The sequence below is a fragment of the Balaenoptera acutorostrata genome, chromosome 14, assembly GCF_949987535.1.
Source record: "Balaenoptera acutorostrata chromosome 14, mBalAcu1.1, whole genome shotgun sequence".
NCBI classification, from domain to species: Eukaryota; Metazoa; Chordata; class Mammalia; order Artiodactyla; family Balaenopteridae; genus Balaenoptera; species Balaenoptera acutorostrata.
This window is the reverse complement of record NC_080077.1, coordinates 8,929,914-8,949,949: the sequence shown is the minus strand read 5'-3', so window position 1 is coordinate 8,949,949 and position 20,036 is coordinate 8,929,914. Positions and strand designations below refer to the sequence as shown.

General features: G+C 44.7%; 1 protein-coding gene and 1 non-coding gene across 2 annotated transcripts in view; one reads left to right on the top strand and one right to left on the bottom strand.

Annotated features, from left to right (window-relative positions):
* SYTL3 (synaptotagmin like 3) overlaps positions 1-20,036 on the top strand; it is an 86,935-nt gene that overhangs the window by 49,805 nt on the left and 17,094 nt on the right. Inside the window, exons 5-9 of the mRNA XM_057527586.1 lie at positions 402-453; positions 1,490-1,559; positions 3,099-3,177; positions 4,555-4,679; positions 8,681-8,815. Of these exons, the coding sequence (XP_057383569.1) occupies positions 402-453; positions 1,490-1,559; positions 3,099-3,177; positions 4,555-4,679; positions 8,681-8,815 (461 nt within the window). The remainder of the gene's footprint in view (positions 1-401; positions 454-1,489; positions 1,560-3,098; positions 3,178-4,554; positions 4,680-8,680; positions 8,816-20,036) is intronic.
* On the bottom strand, positions 19,368-19,440 carry TRNAG-GCC (transfer RNA glycine (anticodon GCC)). Its single transcript has one exon. It is a non-coding gene; the product is annotated as a tRNA-Gly (tRNA).

Genomic DNA, 20,036 nt, shown 5'->3' with positions numbered 1-20,036 from the left:
CCAAAGGACAAATGGAAGCTTAGAAGCGTGAACTGGTTTTCAAATTATCCAGAATTTAAAAATCTAATCCAGCATCAACTTTCAATAAGAGCAGTCATTTCCAGCAAGTATGGTCTCTTACTCTGTCTGTGTGTGTGTAACAGCAGCTTTAGTGGAACATAATTTATATAGCACAAAATTCACCTATTTAAATGTACAATTTCATGGTTTTTGGTAAATGTATGGAGTTGTGCATCACTACAGTCTGATTTTAGAGCGTCTTTGGCACCCCAAAATGGTCTCCTACTTTTTAATCACAAGATGTGATATTAGAAAAATAATTTTAATTTATTACGTCCTGTATCTGCATCATCTAAGTTATATTCTTAGTAATAAATGACCTTTACTGATATCTCTTCCAGGCAAGCATGAGACAGCTGGAGCAAAGCTCTTGCAATCTTATCAGAAGCTGAGGTGAGTGTTGTCAAAGGACAGGCCGTCCTGGGCCCTCAGGGGCTAGAGCCAAAGGACGTGCTGAAAGAACTTATAGATCTCTTGACTTTCAGATGTCACTGCTTTGGAATGTAGCTTTTTTTAAAAAAGATGATAAAGTGCCTGAGAAAGATTCAGAGATGTTTCCAGATTCTTGTGAAAAGCTAGAAGGAGCTCCCGTAGGATTTGCTCACAAAACATTTTATTTCTTGAATTCTGAAATCTTGTAAGGAAACTAAATGTTGTTCTTGATGGCATGTCCAGTGAGATTCCAAACCAAGCACTTGCTTTTATGAACCATTCATGCCGCCAACATCTTGCCCAGTGCTTGACACCTTGGAGACATTTGTGGAATAAACATTGGTGGATTTGAATATTGGCCTGAGAGATAGTAACTTTACTGAATACCCAGCCATCCTGAAGCTAGCAGTAATTCACACACCTGACTATGCTGAATTTATTAAAGTATTACTGAAAGCTCTCCACCAGCAGCTTTTTTTTGTGCTCATGGTGAGATTTTCCAATCTCAGGACATTTTCATTTTTTTACTCCATCCCCCCCCCCCCCCCACTTCTTTTAGCACAAACTTCTAGTTGCTCTTGTGGTCAGTTTTCACATCCATGACATTTGGGGCGTTCTGCTGCGTGGTGTTCACTGAGAGGACGCTCAGGGCCACACAGCACACCCGTGTGCAGTCCGGATTCCAGAGCAGCCAGGCCACGGAGCCGGTCCCGAGCACCCCAGCTATTCTGCAACACACAGATGGAGTGCAATGCCCAGACCTTAGACCACGTGACGCCCATTTCCCACACCCAGCCCCCAGGGAATCAGGCCCTGTGCAGAGCAGATCCAGGCAGGCTGCTGACCCCTCTTCTGAAAAGTGAGGCAGTGTTTAAAAAAAAAAAAAAAAAAAGGCAGAGAACTTGAATTATAGGATAAATACAAATGTTGTGTATTTCTAAGACTAATATTTTAAGACTCATAACTCCTTTCTTACCCTTGTATTTTTCCTCGGCAGCAAAATTTCCGTGGTTCCTCCTACTCCACCCCCTCTCGGTGAAAGCTGGTGCGGCGGCAGCCCTGGCAGGGTAACGTGCCTGTTCTGTGTGCCTCCTGGGGAGGGGAAGTGGGAGAGAAGCAGGGGAAGAGAGGGGACCTGCGAGCTTGAGCCTCATGGCAAAGGGATCCAGCTGTGGCTGGAGTGGGTCATAAGGTGAGGAGAGAATGGGGGTCCCGATCGGAGGCTGAGGGGTGCTGGGCCCTGCCTGGTGTCTGCGCTTCCATCACCCTCTGGGGGCCGTGGGACCATCCCCCCGTCCCCCGCACCGTCAGTGGATGCATCTCCTGCCTGTACCCCATGTCCTCGCCTGCACCCCACATCCCCATCTTTTTACTCTTGTCATTTTGTTGGTTCTCTCCCCTAACTGTGCCCCTGAGCGTGGGGGGTGGAAAGGAAATACAGGTTGACGCACAGGTGTGTGATTCGCAGGCCTGGGAGTATCTGTGGAAATGTGCGTGTGTGTCTTTGAGGGTTTGTAGGCACTAACATAAAGAACACCAGGACTGTTTCCGTCCAAGGAAGTTAGCTGTGTGATCATGGGGCACTTACCTGGGCTCCCACCTGGGAGGTGGAAATAATTCTTCTCGTCTGGTTCGCCTCCCATGGCTGGTGTGAGAAATTAACAAAATAATGTCTCCGCTGGTAGTTGGAAACTGTAAAGTGCCATGGAAACACATGCTCTTGATTATTTTCATTGTTATTACTCTGTGTATTAAGGGGAGTAACTATATCTGTACAAAGGAGGATATACATGTCTGCTGGTGAGAGAGAGAAAATATATACATTCTTTTTTCAATTTCAAACTGAGACCCCGGAGTGACCTTCAAAATTCTGCTCTACTTTCTCTTAGAGATTTTAAGTGCTCTGAAGTTACTCAAGCACAGATGTGCTCAAGACATATTCCTGGGATGGATGGGTGGGTGGGTGGATGGATGGTGGGTGGGTGGGTGGATGGATGGTGGGTGGGTGGATGGATGGTGGATGGGTGGATGGATGGATGGTGGATGGATGGATGGATGGATGGGTGGATGAGACTCGCAGAGGGGAGGGATCCCATTTCTGTTGTTTCTCTTCCTTTTTCTTCTCTCTTCTGTTTTGGGAGGTGGAACTAACCCTTGGCTCCAGTCTGCTTACCTTGTCCCTGGTACCACCTTCAGCCCTTGTGTCACGTGCATTCTGCCTGTATTGGCGTCCCTTCTGTGCAGAGCTGGGGTGGGGTCCTAAGAGAAGGAGGCTAAAGAAGCAGGAATTTACTTGGTGCAGTCTTTGAGCCCATGAAGTGTCAGCTGTTATTTCTGTGAGGTAGTTGCTATCTTGTCAACAACCCCATGGTGATGTCCCTGCCTTCAATGCAGGTGTCAGAACTCGGAGGAGAGAAGCTGAGTAAAGAGAGGACAGTGCCCTCTGCCCCAGACACACACACGCACGTCCGCACACAACCCGAGAACGCACATCCACCCTCGCCCACACGTGCCAGGGTTTGGGGGTTGGCGGCCTGGGGGCTGCCAGGGCAAACACAGGTCATCAGACATAACTCTCATTCTCTCTCCTTCTGTCTCTGTTTTAGTTCCAGGAGCTTGGTCAGTTTAAAGGATTTAATAAGTCTGTGGAAAATTTGTTTCTGTCTGTTACCACCCACATGAAAAGTAAGTGGATGCTTCTGCAGGGGTTCTTCTACCACCGTCCAGGCCAGCCATCCCCGCTGGCCAAGGCCTGGCCAGTGACCTTGGCTGGGGAAGGGCCACTCTCTGTCTCTGGCTCCTGGGGAAAGCCACAGCCCTGGGCCCTTCACCCCTCCACCTGTATTTGCACCAGCGACGGCTCTGAGGGGCTGGTGTGTGTTGGGACCTTTCTAACTGGCTGGTGTAGAAGGATGCCCCAAAGATTCCAGACAGTAGACTTGAGAACAGCGTGGTTGGCACTGCTCTCGGAGAGGAGAGGCTCTGACACATCTCAGGGGAAGAGATGAATACCCGGGCGCTTTGGCGGGACACGTGCAGGATCTCCTCTAGAGAAAAAGAGATGATCCACAGCCTTACCCCTGCTCAGTGCATGCAGGAGATACCTAATAAATAGCAAAGCGTGAGGACTCATGATGGATCAGAAGACAGAGGAGTGCTCTGGAGTTGCGCTGTCCTATGTGGTAACCTCTGACCACACGTGGCTCTTGAGATGTGGCCGGAGTGAAATACATATTGAATTCCGGAGACTTAGTATCGAAATAAGAGTGACATTTTTTCATTAATAATTTTAATATCGATTATATATTTTCACAATACATTGGATATTTTGCATTAAATGAAATATAGTATTAAAATTAATTTTACCTGTTTCTTTTTAGTTTGTTTTTAAAATGAGGTTACTAGAATATTTAAAATGACATATGTGAGCTGTGTTATCTCCCTGTTGGACGGCGCTACTCTAAAGGTAGTTTCAAGATGGAGACAAGGATCTCATGGGAAAAGGAAGCTCTTTTTAAAGGACGCACTGACCTTTGAGAGGCTCTCACTGTGTGGGGGTCCTTCCTCTTCCCTTCACTCATCTTTATTCTAGACTATTATACTGAAAAAAAAAATTTTAAGTCATCTTTTCAGGGTTTGCTTCCCGAAATGGTTATAAGGATACCCCAAGTCTTGCTTTCACTTCAAGATGTGGTATCCAGTTATACAATCTTTGTAAGGAACCCCTAAAAAAAAACAGCTGGTTCGTTCGGCTGCCTTCTTTGCATTTGGGCAACCGGACACTCGGGACGTATGCCCTGAATGCAGAGTAACCTGGGTCGGGAGGTCGCCCTTGAACCCCGCCCTGACGGTGGCTCCGCCTGCGGAGACGTGGGGACACACAGTCACCCGCGTTCAGGATCCAGCCCCTCGGTCCTGTGCAGGTGCCCCGGGTCCAGCGCGGTGTCGGGGACTCTCCTCCTGGCCCCAGAGCTCGGGGTGCAGGAATCCCGGAGGAGGGGTTCCCGCAGGTCCTGGCAAAGCTGCGCACTCCCACCTGTCATCCCTGTATTGATTTTCTAGAACTCTCCAAGTCGCAGAATGACATGACCTCTGACAAGCAACGCCCAGCTGTGGGTCCCAGGCAGTGCGAGGGCCGGTCGGAGAGGAGGAGCCAGTCCGACACCGCGGTCAACGTCACCACCCGGGTATCCCAGGCCTCCGGCCGCCCCAAGATCACCCTTCTCCCCGTTTTCTCCATAGATTTCTTCGTCCTTTTACTTCATAGTTAACCATCAAGCAGTCTGAAAAACGTACTTATAAACCCGTCCATTGGCTGGGGTGCGGGTACAGGCCAAATGAGGGTTAAAATTCAATTTTATTGAATTTGGAAAGTGGTTCAGAACAGGGAAAGGCTTCCACCTCATTCCAAGCCCCCGGGGCTTCCACGTGACCCCCGAAGCTCCCTGCTGGCTTCAAGGCCACACCAAAGGCAAAGGCTCACCTGGAGGCCTGCAACGTGCCCAGTTATTACTGGTCTGTGGATACTCTCGTTCTGTCCTATGTCCTGCTTCCAACAACCTCTGGTTAAAATCTGTCCCGATCTCTGATTGAAACTATTGAAACCATAAACGCTGCACGTTCAGGTGTGATCGTGAGGGAGACTCTCCAGGTACCTAAACTGTAAGAGATCTCACCTAATAAAGGCCTTTAGGGAAAGGATTACTCTTTCCACCAGGATTGACCGAGCCAGAGGCAGATGCACTGGAGTGTGAGGGCAAGCAGACTTTAGGGTCAGAAAACCTGGGTTCTGGTCCAGCTGAGGTGACCTGGCTGTGGCAGGCGCCAGCACCTGGCTGTTTGCAGGGTTGATGTGACAGCTTTGGTTAGCTGGGCAGGACAAGTGCCCTTCTCTGCAGCAGTGGGCTCTGTTCAGGATGTCCCCAGACAGACTGTTCTGTAGGCAAGGGGGTGAGCACAGCCTTAGTCTCCTGCTGGGACTTCCACATGCTCTCAAGATGCTAAATCCAGCCTCCATCCACATCACATCACTTGAACTCCCTGAGCCTCTGAATGCCCCCTGCCCCCGCCTCCCCGGGGAATGAAGGTGATAATACCTGTTCTGCCCAGAGCAGCACAGTGATCTTGTAAAGATGCCCTGAGATAACATAACAGCCAAACTGCTACCTAAGTTATCTAAATATAAACCTAAATTGCCAGCACTTGTTACTATGTGCCAGGCTCTTGCTGAAAGCTTTACCTGGACTCTCTTTTTACCCTCACACCACCCCTCGAGGTGGGTAGTGCATGTGACCCTGTTTACACTTAGGGAAACGGAGGCTTAGAGAGATTGTCACATGGACCTGGTGACATAACCAGAAATGGTGGGCAGTCTTAGTTTGGAGGCCGAACTCTGGAGCAGCGATTCTCCACTTTAATGCATATGTGAGTCACTTGAGGAGCTCCAACTTGGAGCTTGTTGAAATACAGATTCCGAGTCGGTAGATCTGGGGTGGGCATGAGACGCGGGATCTCAGGTGTGTTTCTAAGGCACTCGCCGGCGAGCAGGCAATGCTGCCGCGGTCCTGGGACCTCACTGTAAGGGCAGGGCCTGGCGAGTGCGCCATGTGTGTACGGAAGGTCTTTGAGACCCTCAGGTGCAAACACGTGTGGGTTCCTGCCATCTCCACCACCCTACCTACTGTCCCTGAATCAGTGGATGGAGGAGAGGGTCAGTGTGCATTTAGGTGACACTGTGTTCTGGGCATGATGGAGTGTTTGTTACCTACATTTCATTCTTACAAAATTCCTGAGAAAGATATTGTTACTCCCATGGTAAAGATCTAGAACCTGAGTTTTAGTGAGAGGTTACCCACCTTGTCTCATAGCAATAGCTTGTAAAAGATGGAGCTAGGAACAGAACCCAGGTTCGTACGATTCTAAACTCTTAACCTCTTCGTTATATGCCCCACGTAGGAGGACAGATTAACTTTTTTAATCCTTAAACAAGCCTGTGAGGTCTGTGCTGTTACTGTCCCATGAAAGATGAGGATTCCGGGACCGAGAGATGACCCAGAGGGAGCGTGGTCAGGGTGGCAGGGCCAGGTGGGGCCTGCTCCAGGGACCATTCCTGTAACGCCTGCCAGGAGACGCCAGCAATGCTTGCAGACTGGCACGGTTCCCACTTCTGGCGTCACGTGCCACATGCTGGGGCATCCCAAGTGTCTGTAGGCGGAGCTCCGGACGTTCTGGAGCTGACGTGACGTGGCATCTGTGACGTCACCCTCACGGGCTGCAGTGCAGTGGGATGGGCCTGCCGGACGAGTGCAGGGTTCTCTGAAGGGCTGGTGGTGCTCAAGGGTAGAAGTGTGGAGGAACTGGGGGGGGCCGTGGCTAGAGAGCCTCCACTGTGTAGACCCTCTGTCCAGTGTGCGTCCACTTCCCCGCCACACTCCTGGCAGGACACGCTCGTGACTTTCTGTAGGCATTCTCTCTCCCCACTTGAGGATATGGCTGTTTTAAAGAGAAATTTAGCCAAATGTTTATAAAGTACTCAGTAATCATGGCATGATCTATAAATGCTAAATAATTATAGGGCTGGAGTATAAAGACTACATCTTTATTTTTTTTAATACTTTTTAAATAAATTTATTTATTTATTTATTTTTGGCTGCGTTGGGTCTTCGTTGCTGCATGCGGGCTTTCTCTAGTTGCGGCGAGCGGGGGCTACTCTTCGTGGCCGTGCGCGGGCTTCTCATTGCGGTGGCTTCTCTTGTTGCGGAGCATGGGCTCTAGGCGCGCGGGCTTCAGTAGTTGTAACACACGGGCTTTTGAACTATATGAAAAAGCTTTTCTAACACCTTCATTTCTGAAATCCTCCCCTTGGATCTCCGGCTCCTCCAGCCCTGTGCCTCCTCCCCTGTGCCCACGCTTCAGTGTCCCCGAGCTACCTGTCCTCTGGACGGCATCACGCGTCACTGTGCGTGTGTGATCTCATGTCCGGGTCTCTGCCAGGCCTCTTGCGTCTCTGCAGTTGCTTTGGCCTCTGGCAGGTCTAGGAACATGCTCCATACCTGACCATCACGACAGCCCCTCCACTCGGGATGCCTTACCTTTGGGTCTTTCCCCAGCCAGCCCTTGACACCCACTCAGGTCACACTCCCACTGACGACCATCCCAGGTGCCTCTTCTGCATAAGGTCTCCCACTCTTTCCCGTTGACTTGGCTCGTACTTCCATTTTAACGGTGTGCATTTCTAATGAGCTAGTGAGCCCTTGGAGAGCAGACAAGCATCTTCTCCTCCTTCCTCCCCTCCTCCTCCTCCTCTTCCCACTCCCAGGACATAGAGCAGCGGCACATTGAATAGAGTGTTGCTTAACAAATGTCTGATGGAATTGAGTTGAGTTCTGGAAATTGAGAGCATGAACAATAATTTAGAGGTAATCACATCTTTCATTTGTTCTGTAATAGTCTTAGCTTTTTATTCGTGAAACTTATGACCATAGTGCAGCTGTTTATATTTCCAAGTTCTACTTCCAACCCAGTGTCAAAACCTAAAGTCTCGATTTGGAAACTTTGTCTTTTCAACCAGGAAGAGGTTTCCCTCCCTGCTCTGTACTAACGCTGTCCGATAGAACTTTCCTGCCACTGCCGCATGTGGTTACTGAGCACTTGATATGTGTCTAGTGTAACCAAGGAGCTGAATTTATTTTATTTGATTTTAACTGATTGGAATTTAAATAGCCCCATGTGCCTAGTGGCTACCATATTAGAAAGCACAAGATGTACATGTTATAGAAGAAGTACCAACTATTAAAAAAAATGTTTATAAAATTTAGAGACATATTTTGATTTTTTTCCTTTTTTTATGAGCACATTAGAGGCTGTCAGGCTGAATACTATATTTCATGTGATTAAATGCCTGCGTCATTATTAAGGTCAAATGTGGACTTCAGTTTCTTTAAGACTTGTACTAATCCATAAGTAACCCACCCATCACTGTTCATGAATGTCCCGAAGCTTGATGACGTCTGCCTTGGGGCCCCGTGTGTGTATGCGTTTATCCAAATGGAAGCGTGGCCTTTTACTCAGCACCTGGACGTTTGCGTATTAGTGACACGCAGGCCATGCTCGCTGAAGTCATCACATCTGAACAAACTCAAACTGGGATGCAGACTGTACTATACTAATTCTGTGTTTTCTTTTTCAGAAGGTCAGCGCACCAGATATTCTGAAACCTCTTAATCAGGAGAGCCCCAAGTGCCCTCCTAGCCCTGTTTTGAAGCAAGAGGATATCTCATCCAGTCCAGCGCCCAACACTTTATTCTCAGGAGGCTTGAGACACGTGAGTCTTGTCTGATATCCTTGACACGTGACGTGTGGTTGTTGCCATGACGTCAAATTGGATTGTTAGGCAACACGAGTGCCGTGTTGTCTTGTGGGATAAACTGGAACGTGATATAGAGTGCAGAGGTGATATTTTACTTAGATTGAGAGCTGGGAAAAGCCTTGCTGTACTCTGATGGTGATTTTCTTTTTTACATCTTATTGTGAACATTTTCATTCATACAGAGAGTAATTAATAATAAGTAATGGTGTCTTTGGATGGGAAGTGTTTAGTTTTGAGGAAGTCTGATTCGTCAGATTTTTCTTTCATGGTTACTTCTCTGTCTTATCTACCCATAAGTCATGAAGATATTCTCCTATGTTTTCTTCTAGAAGCTTTATAAAAGTTTAGCTTTTGTGTGTGGTCCATGCTCCAGCTCATTCCTTTTTGTGAATGGTGTAAGGTACAGATTGAGGTTCATTTTTCCCCATATGAATAAACAGTTATTCCAGCACCATTTAAAAAAAAAAAAAAAAAAAAGGACTCTCATTTTTCCATGGACTTTGGTGTCTTTGTTGAAAGTCAAATGACCATGTAAGTGTGGATCTTTTCCTAGGTTCTCTCTTGTGCTCCACTGACCTCTTTGTCCTTATGCCAAGGCCACACTGACATGATTACTGTAGCTTTGTAGGAAGTCTTGAAGTTGAGTAAAGTCCTCCAACTTTGCTCTTCTTTTTTTTGAGATTGCTTTGTGGTGTTTTAAATGTAGTGTCTCTTCATAGGCAGGCCTTTTTATTACTTTATTCATTATTCAAAAACATTGAATGAATGTTTACTCTGTGCCTAAACATGTGATATGTGCTTGATATGTTAGGTGGAGCCTTGGGTGAGAGGCCGTGAGGTTTCAATTACAGTCATGGATCTTTAACTTATTCAATGATCTTTTTTTTTTTTTTAAATTAATTAATTTATTTGGTTGTGCTGGGTCTTAGTTGCGGCAGGCGGGTTCCTCAGTTATGGCGTGAGAACTCTTAGTTGCGGCATGCATGTGGGATCTAGTTCCCTGCCCAAGGATCGAACCCGGGCCCCCTGCATTGGGAGTGCGGAGTCTTATCCACTGTGCCACCAGGGAAGTCCCTTATTCAATGATCTTAAGCAATCATAAAGACTCCCCAAACTTCAGAGTCCTCATCAAGGAGATGGTATCAAAGTTGTTCTTTTTTTTTTTGGCCATACCGCACAGCATGTGGGATCTTAGTTCCCGGACCAGGGATCGAACCCGCGCCCCCTGCATTAGATGCACGGAGCCTTAGCCACTGGACCGCCAGGGAAGTCTGAAAAGTTGTTCTTTTTATTTCACTGGATTGCTTTGGGAATCAAATGAATGCTCACATTCCGTGGCGTAAGACAGTGGTTAAGAACTCAGCTCTTTCTAGAAACCAACGTCTTGGTTCACCTTCCAGCTCCTTTAGTGGCAAGGAGTGTGGTCCAGAGCTAGTACTTTAACCTCTCTGTTTCTTGGGGTTGTGTTTTAGTGGAACATGGTGTTGATGTCAGACAAACTTCCCCCATCTCCATGAATGTCCAGTCGAATATTCAAAAGTCATGGCAGAAGCCGGCTAGACCTTGAAGAATAGCTAACATCCTTGATTCAATCCACTAAATGCTAGCAGCTCCAACCCATCTGTTGTCTCCAACCACTGTCTCCTGTGGGTGGTCCTGCCTCCACGAAGACCCCTGCTCTGCACACTCGCTACTCAAAATGTGGGACCCAGCAGTGCTGGCGCTACCTGGGTGCTTGTCAGAAACCAGAATCTCTAGCCTTACCCCAGGCGTGCTGGAGTCCGAACCTACAACTTAACAAGAGCCCTAGGAGATTCATATGCACGGTGAGGTTTCAGAAACACACAGGTTGAGCCCTGGCAATTTCAAACCCGAGTAAAGTATGGCGTTTGTTAAGGATTCTTTAACAGTCCAGGGCTGTGCTGTCCAAGGCAGTAGCTGTTCAGTTCACACAGCTCCTCTTGTGGGCCCTTCCCAACTTGTGCTGAGGGCAGCCTCCTGTCCTGGGTCGCACAGCGGTCCTAGCAGAGCCAGATGGAGTTACCCTCCGCTTCTTGGATGCCCTAAGATCATGAGAGTCTGGGGTGGTCCTGCCAGGGTATCTCGGAGAGCTGGTGTTGGAGGATGGCTCAGCACCTTCCTAGGTGGTGTTTATACTGGAGAATAGTTGAGAAAGGTGAAAGCACTGAGGAAATGCTTCCCCGAGGGTGAGGTAAACAAGGGCGGCTCCAGAACATTCTCTCCTAGGGTTGAACCCCGTGGTGGGTACAGACAGGGGAAGCATGGGAGTGGCCTCTGGGAGCTTTTCCGAGATCCATGGGGAGGTTTGCTTCCACCCCAGGTAACATACGGGCTCCAAGGACTCCAGCTAGCTTGAGCCTTTACAAGGCTGATCCAGGAGGACGAGGCTAAACCCTCCTTCCCAGGGAGCCCACACTGTCCACGGTCCGCTAGACTGGCCTCTGAGCTCCTTCAAGGCCCAGAAACCAATGCAGCGGCAGGGGCCGGGGCTAGGATCCACCCCGCAGTGCTCTGTAGGGCCTACCTGAGCTGTGCACCATCCCACACCTGCCCCCTCGCTCATTCCACTCAGCAGCCACTGGCCCTAGAACAGCCAGACTCACGCCTGCCCCGGGGCTGTTCCCTCTCCCAGGCACCAAGCTCACGCACTCCCTCCCTTCAAGTCTTTGCTCCAAAGTCACCTTCTCAGGAGGTCTACCCCCGCCCTGCCCTGCCTGCCTTGCCTTGCCTTGCCTTCACCTGCTGTCTGTTCATCTGCGTTCTTATCACCTTCTACAGCTATATAATTAGCTTACCTGTGGTTTATCATTTGTTGTAGTACCCAGGTGCCCAGAGCGGTGCCTGACACTTCAATGGCGCTCAATAAATATTTGTGACATGGTTGGATTCATTCCTATCAGAGCTATTATTGAAAGCCTACTGTGTGCTAACTACAGAGCTAGGAGCTTCGCCTCCCGATCATTCTCACAACGATCTTGTCCATGAAAATGGGATAATAATAAATGCTATTATCCCATTTCACAAATGGGAAAACTGAGGCTCATGGAGTTTACGTAACTTGCTAAGGTCACGCGGTCACTGCAGAACTCTGACTGTGAGTCAAAGCCCAGGTCTTTTGTCTTATCCCAGGGGAGTTGTTGAACTCTTAAACTGCCCCCCACACCCTGGTTCGGCTTTGCTCACTTGGGGCTGATCCACACCTAGAAGATCTTTCAGAGTCGTCAGGAAGGCTGCCCGGGTAAGAGGATGTGGCGAGTGTATGCATCTTACTCAGACTGTTTCTTAGGGAAGTACCTCCAAACTATTGTGCAAATTCAGCCTGGCTCTCTCAACTCCCTTTCGTCTAAACTCTTCTCCAATTTGTGCCCTGAACATTTATCATCATGAGATTGAATTATTACATATTCAATCCGAACCTGTTCCCCTTAGTCTGAAGCAGTGTTTGTTTAAGGAAACTAAACTCCCACAAAGCAAATACGTTTTGTTTCTTGCCCAAAGATGTTGCCTCCTCTTCTGAGAGACATTTATATTCTCTGAGAAACAGGAAGTTGGTGCTAGAAAAAACTTATTAAGTCTCTGCTTATTACAAAAGTAGAAATACAAATGGGTAATAAATAGGGGAAACACTCAACTTCCTGAGTAGGTAAATCAGTACGAAATTAAAGCAAGTGCTATTTGGGGACCATTTTAGCAAATTTAAGAAGTGACACAGGGACGTCCTTGGCGGTCCAGTGGTTAAGACTTCACCTTCCAATGCAGGGGGTGTGGGTTCCATCCCTGGTCGGGGAACTAAGATCCCACGTGCCTCATGGCCAAAAAACCAAAACATAAAACAGAAGAAATATTGTAACAAATTCAATAAAGACTTAAAAAAAAATGGTCCACATCAAAAAAAAAAAAAACCCAACACATCTTAAGACAAAAACAGTGCACAGCTTACTGTTGGCCAGCATGTGGGAGAGGCAGGTGTTCATGTGAACTACTGGGGTGAACTGGAGCGCAACCGGCGATATACATCAAAGGCTTTAAAATGCATGTTCTTTTCAATCCAAATATTTTAGTTACAGGAAATATTCTTTAAGAATCATCATGAATGTTTCCAAAACTGTGTATATGTGGATGTCAAAGACAGCATTGTTTATAATCTTTTTAAATTTTGAAACATTGAAAATAGCCAAAAATGTCTAAAATAGGGCAATGGTTAAATAAATTATGGTACATTTATTCAGAGGAATACCTTGCAACTATTAAAAATAATGTGGTTAAAGAATATTAATGTGGAAAATAGATATTGATAAACAAAGATATCAAGTTACAAAATAGTATATAGTAGCCCATATTTATAAAAACAAAATGATTATACTGTAGACACTGTAAAACAACTGAAAGGATCATATACCAAAAGGTTGAGAATGGTGGGCTCATACGTTTTTATTAAGTATTTTTTGGTCTTATCTGTATTTTCTGTATCTTCTCCATAAACATGTAATGTTTGTGAGAAGAAAAACCCCAATTTGTGTTTTTTAAAAAAAAGACATACGAAAAAACCCAAAAAAAACCCTCCAGTCATTAGGAGCTAGAACTTGGTAGAGTGGTAAATTTTTAGCGATTCCCTGGGGGGGGGGGAAATCATTAGAGTTCCTGTCTGAGTTTCCATTTTGCCTTCGCTTTTGTTTTTTAAAAAATCTAAAAAGGAATGCATTTATATCCATGTTTTCATGCAGTTGACATTCTCCCTGGCAGTGAAGACACTGTGACTGGCGAAGTGACCACATGCTGGGCATACACATCGGAGCTCCTTGCACATGGCTGGGCAGGAGCTTGGATGCTGGAAGGGTTTTTAATCTTTGAAGTAACAATCCAACTCCCTAGTTGTTTCTCTTAAACATCGATTCGAGATGCGGCATTTGGGTCGCTACTAAGTGGGGAGTGGCTCAAAGCGTTCACTGCCCCCGCACACAGCACTCATTAGGGTTTTGGAAACTTCCACTTTCCTTTAGTATTTCTGAACATCTCTGGTTGCAGTGACTTTTTAAAAAAGAGTATTGTATTTGGCTATATACCCATATTAATCTATTTTTTATTAAGAACAAAAACCAGAGTAAATAATAGACAATTATATTGAAGTGATCTCTTAGAGGTCTACCTCTCGAAAAAATCATCTGAATGCTATAATATTTAAGGTTCTACCATGTTTGTTTGAAAACAGTATTGCAATTATCCAAGAACTTTGAGGTTTCAAAAACATTTACATGTTGTGCGTAAACGCTGTTAAACAGCGGCCATCTGACCTCCCTGCAGTAATGCTCTCCGCGTGCTCTTGTGGATCAAGATTTATTTATTTATTTTTAGTATAGCTGTGGTTTCAGTTGACTTTCCTTGATTTCTGCTTTTGTAAAATCAAAGGGCATCAGGCCTTGCTTGCGGTTATAACAGATAACTCGTGACCTTCAGAGAAAGTCACTGAATGCTCCCTGCCTGACTAAAGTAGTTCTCCTTTGCTTTTGCTCAGATTTACTTTTCTTTCACAACCAGACAGAGCCTATGGCTCTAATAAAAGTCAGGCTGAGTTCTTAGCTGTTCTTCTGGGCTGGGACCTCTTGATTAACTCCGTTTGCTGTTCAAAGGTTCAACTTGCTTGAAGATTCTGCTCTGTCTACAGGGAAAATAGAAGCAGAAAACCCTCCCAGGGCAATGGTGGTGAAGTCATAAGTTATCTCTGAGGGAACGTGGTAGACCAAAGGACGTGCTCTGCAGTCCTTTCATTATCTGAGGCTGCACTTTCCCTGGCCAAGCAGATATGCAGTGGAATTACTCAGAGACACTACCATTAGTCGATGGCCCAAGGAATTAAGAACAAAGGCCCACTTCCAGCTCTACTTCTGATTTGCCGTGTACTTTTTGGGTGGGTCTCAACCTGTCTTTTTTTTTTTTTAAACATCTTTATTGGAGTATAGTTGCTTTACAATGGTGTGTTAGTTTCTGCTTTATAACAAAGTGAATCAGCTATACATATACATATATCCCCATATCTTCTCCTTCTTGCGTCTCCCTCCCACCCTCCCTATCCCACCCTTCTAGGTGGTCACAAAGCACCAAGCTGATCTCCCTGTGCTATGCGGCTGCTTCCCACTAGCTATCTATTTTACATTTGGTAGTGTATATATGTCAGTGCTACTCTCTCACTTCGTCCCAGCTTACCCTTCCCCCTCCCCCTGTCCTCAAGCCCATTCTCTACATCTGCATCATGATTCCTGTGCTGCCCCTAGGTTCTTCATAGCCATTTTTTTTTTTTTAGATTCCATATATATGTGTTAGCATATGGTATTTGTTTTTCTCTTTTGGACTTACTTCACTCTGTATGACAGATTCTAGGTCCATCCACCTCACTACAAATAACTCAATTTCATTTCTTTTTATGGCTGAGTAATATTCCATTGTATGTATGTGCCACAACTTCTTTATCCATTCATCTGTCGATGGACACTTAGGTTGCTTCCTGGCTATTGTAAATAGAGCTGCAATGAACATTGTGGTACGTGACTCTTTGAATTATGGTTTTCTCAGAGTATATGCCCAGTAGTGGGATTGCTGGGTCATGTGGTAGTTCTATTTTTAGTTTTTTAAGGAACCTCCATACTGTTCTCCATAGTGGTTGTATCCATTTACATTCCCACCAACAGTGCAAGAGGGTTCCCTTTTCTCCACACCCTCTCCAGCATTTATTGTTTGTAGATTTTTTGATGATGGCCATTCTGACTGGTGTGAGGTGGTACCTCATTGTAGTTTTGATTTGCATTTCTCTAATGTTCAGTGATGTTGAGCATTCTTTCATGTGTTTGTTGGCCATCTGTATATCTTCTTTGGAGAAATGTCTATTTAGGTCTTCTGCCCATTTTTGGATTGGGTTGTTTGTTTTTTTGATATTGAGCTGCATGAGCTGCTTGTAAATTTTGGAAATTAGTCCTTTGTCAGTTGCTTCATTTGCAAATATTTTCTCCCATTCTGAGGATTGTCTTTTCGTCTTGTTTATGGTTTCCTTTGCTGTGCAAAAGCTTTTAAGTTTCATTAGGTCCCATTTGTTTATTTTTGTTTTTATTTCCATTTCTCTGGGAGGTGGGTCAAAAAGGATCTTGCTGTGATTTATGTCATAGAGTGTTCTGCCTATATTTTCCTCTCAAGAGTTTTATAGTGTCTGGCCTTACATTTAGGTCTTTAATTCATTTTGAGTTTATTTTTGTGTATGGTGTTAGGGAGTGTTCTAATTTCATTCTTTTACATGTAGCTGTCCAGTTTTCCCAGCACCACTTATTGAAGAGGCTGTCTTTTCGCCACTGTATATTCTTGCCTCCTTTATCAAAAATAAGGTGACCATATGTGTGTGGGTTTATCTCTGGGCTTTATATCCTGTTCCATTGATCTATATTTCTGTTTTTGTGCCAATACCATACTGTCTTGATTACTGTAGCTTTGCAGTATAGTCTGAAGTCCGGGAGCCTGATTCCTCCAGCTCTGTTTTTCTTTCTCAAAATAGCTTTGGCTATTCGGAGTCTTTTGTGTTTCCATACAAATTGTGAAATTTTTTGTTTTAGTTCTGTGAAAAATGCCATTGGTAGTTTGATAGGGATTGCATTGAATCTGTAGCTTGTTTTGGGTAGTGTAGTCATTTTCACAATGTTGATTCTTCCAATCCAAGAACATTGTATATCTCTCCGTCTGTTTGTATCATCTTTAATTTCTTTCATCAGTGTCTTATAGTTTTCTGCATACAGGTCTTTTGTCTCCTTAGGTAGGTTTACTCCTAGGTATTTTATTCTTTTTGTTACAATGGTAAATGGGAGTGTTTCCTTAATTTCTCCTTCAGATTTTGCATCATTGGTGTATAGGAATGCAAGAGATTTCTGTGCACTAATTTTGTATACTGCTACTTTACCAAATTCATTGATTAGTTCTAGTATTCTGTTAGCATCTTTAGGATTCTCTGTGTATAATATCATGTCATCTGCAAACAGTGACAGCTTTACTTCTTCTTTTCCAATTTGGATTCCTTTTATTTCTTTTTCTTCTCTGATTGCTGTGGCTAAAACCTCCAAAACTATGTTGAATAATAGTGATGAGAGTGGACAACCTTGTCTTGTTCCTGATCTTAGTGGAAATGGTTTCAGTTTTTCACCATTGAGAACGATGTTGGCTGTGGGTTTATCATATATGGCCTTTATTATGTTGAGGTAAGTTCCCTCTGTGCCTACTTTCTGGAGGGTTTTTATCATAAATGGGTGTTGAATTTTGTCAAAAGCTTTTTCTGCATCTATTGAGATGATCATATGGTTTTTCTCCTTTGGTTTGTTAATATGGTGTATCACATTGATTGATTTGTGTATATTGAAGAATGCTTGCATTCCTGAGATAAACCCCACTTGATCAGGGTGTATGGTCCTTTTAACGTGCTGTTTCATTCAGTTTGCTAGTATTTTGTTGAGGATTTTTGCATCTATGTTCATCAGTGATATTGGCCTGTAGTTTTCTTTCTTTGTGACATCTTTGTCTGGTTTTGGTATCAGGGTGATGGTGGCCTCGTAGAATGAGTTTGGGAGTGTTCCTCCCTCTGCTATATTTTGGAAGAGTTTGAGAAGGATAGGTGTTAGCTCTTCTCTAAATGTTGGATAGAATTCGCCTGTGAAGCCATCTGGTCCTGGGCTTTTGTTTGTTGGAAGATTTTTAATCACAGTCTCAATTTCAGTGCTTGTGATTGGTCTGTTTATATTTTCTGTTTCTTCCTGGTTCAGTCTTGGAAGGTTGTGCTTTTCAAAGAATGTGTCAATTTCTTCCAGGTTGTCCATTTTATTGGCATATAGTTGCTTGTAGTAATCTCTCATGATCCTTTGTGTGTCTGCAGTGTCAGTTGTTACTTCTCCTTTTTCATTTCTAATTCTATTGATTTGAGTCTTCTCCCTCTTGATGAGTCTGGCTAATAGTTTATCAATTTTGTTTATCTTCTCAAAGAACCAGCTTTTAGTTTTATTGATCTTTGCTATTGTTTCCTTCATTTCTTTTTCATTTATTTCTGATCTGATTTTTATGATATCTTTCCTTCTGCTAACTTTGGGTTTTTTTTGTTCTTCTTTCTCTAATTGCTTTAGGTGTGTAAGGTTAGGTTGTTTATTTGAGGTGTTTCTTGTTTCTTGAGGTAGCGTTGTATTGCTATAGACTTCCCTCTTAGAACTGCTTTTGCTGCATCCCATAGGTTTTGGGTCATCGTGTTTTCATTGTCATTTGTTTCTAGGTATTTTTTGATTTCCTCTTTGATTTCTTCAGTGATCTCTTGGTTATTAAGTTGTGTATTGCTTAGCCTCCATGTATTTGTATTTTTTACAAATTTTTTCCTGTAATTGATATCTAGTCTCATAGCTTTGTGGTTGGAAAAGATACTTGATACAATTTCAATTTTCTTAAATTTACAAAGGCTTGATTTGTGACCCAAGATATGATCTATCCTGGAGAATGTTCTGTGAGCACTTGAGAAGAAAGTGTATTCTGTTGTTTTTGGATGGAATGTCCTATGAATATCAGTTAAGTCCATCTTGTTTAATGTGTCATTTAAAGCTTGTGTTTCCTTATTTATTTTCATTTTGGATGATCTGTCCATTGGTGAAAGTGGGGTGTTAATATCCCCTACTATGATTGTGTTCTCAACCTGTCTTGACCTCTGCTTATCTTATAAAATGAAGGATGAGTACTTTTAATGCTTCCTGGATGCTTTCTAATTCTGGACACCAAGCTAGATGAGCCAGCTGTGCACCTTCTCTGTACCTGCACCTGAATAGCTGTGCACACAGTAGGGCAGACCTAATGCCCAGTGTGAGTGCATGGGATTAGGTCTGCCCTGTTGTGTCACCAGCTCCAGATGCACACACAGCGCCAGCCATCCTGATGTGTTTCTCTGGGTGACTCAGCTGCCTGCTCTCACAACAATCATTTCACACTGTCTTCAGTCTTTTTAAACCTCTTCTCAAAACTTCTCCCCACTTTTCTTCCTCATTCTTTTTTTTTTTTTTGGTGGACTGTCTCTTGTAAAAAATTTTTTTTTAACATCTTCTTCCTCATTCTTAACAAATAAACCTCCCTTCCCACTTCTTAAAAAAAAAAAAAAAAAGAAAGAAAGAAAAAGAGTGAACCTGGAATTCCCTAATCCTCCTGATACCGAAATTAACCTCTTCGAGTCTGCACCCACATGACTCTCCTTCCCCACCCAAACAGAAGATGCCGGTCTCCCCAGCAATGCTTGCACCCCACCCTCTCCTGCCCTTATTGTTTCTTCCATGGAAGGTAACGTAGCTTTTTTGCCTTTGCTTTTAAGATTTCTCTCTTTGTCCTGGATTCTCAGCAATTTTATTATGATGTGCCTACATATAGATTTTTTTTGCTTTTTTTGTTTTTGGTTTTTTTAAAAATCTTTAGGCCGAGCCGCACGGCATGTGGGACTTAGTTCCCAGACCAGGGATCTAACCCGGGTCCCCTGCATTGGCAGTGCGGAGTCTTAACCACTGGACCACCAGGGAAGTCCCCGTGTAGTTTTATTTTAAAATATTTTCCCTCTGGAATCTGCAGTTAAGGGATGTAACTAAAGTCATCCAGGGTCAGGACTATCACCCGAGTCTTCTTACCTCAAGTCTACTCCTTCAGGACAAGGAGCACAGCACATCATGACACAATATTTACAGAGACAACTTTTTAAATGAAAATACTTCCTGCGCTTTCTTTATTAATTTCATAAATGTTTGTTGAGGATTTACCATGAGCCAGGCACTGAGCTGGCGCTGGAGATTTGATAGAGGGCAGAAACGTGCAGGGTCCCTGCTGTCCTCGAGTTCCAGCCGAACGGGAGAGATGGATGTGATCGTCCTTCAGGGAGACTTGCTTTTGCTCCAGTGCACCGCCAGGGTGGAGGCCAGGAGTCTTTGCCCATCCGGTACTGAGCTCATTCAGAGCTGGGTTTCAGCCTCTGGGAGGACTGGTCCACTTCCAGGGGACTCGGACTCCCAGGAGGAAAGCCTTTGAGGGGTCCCAGCTGAGGGTCTGGACGTTTACCAGGCCCCTCCTCTGTGGTGGGCCTGAGCTCCAGTTTCTTCTCTCTAGTAAGATGAAACTTCCAAAG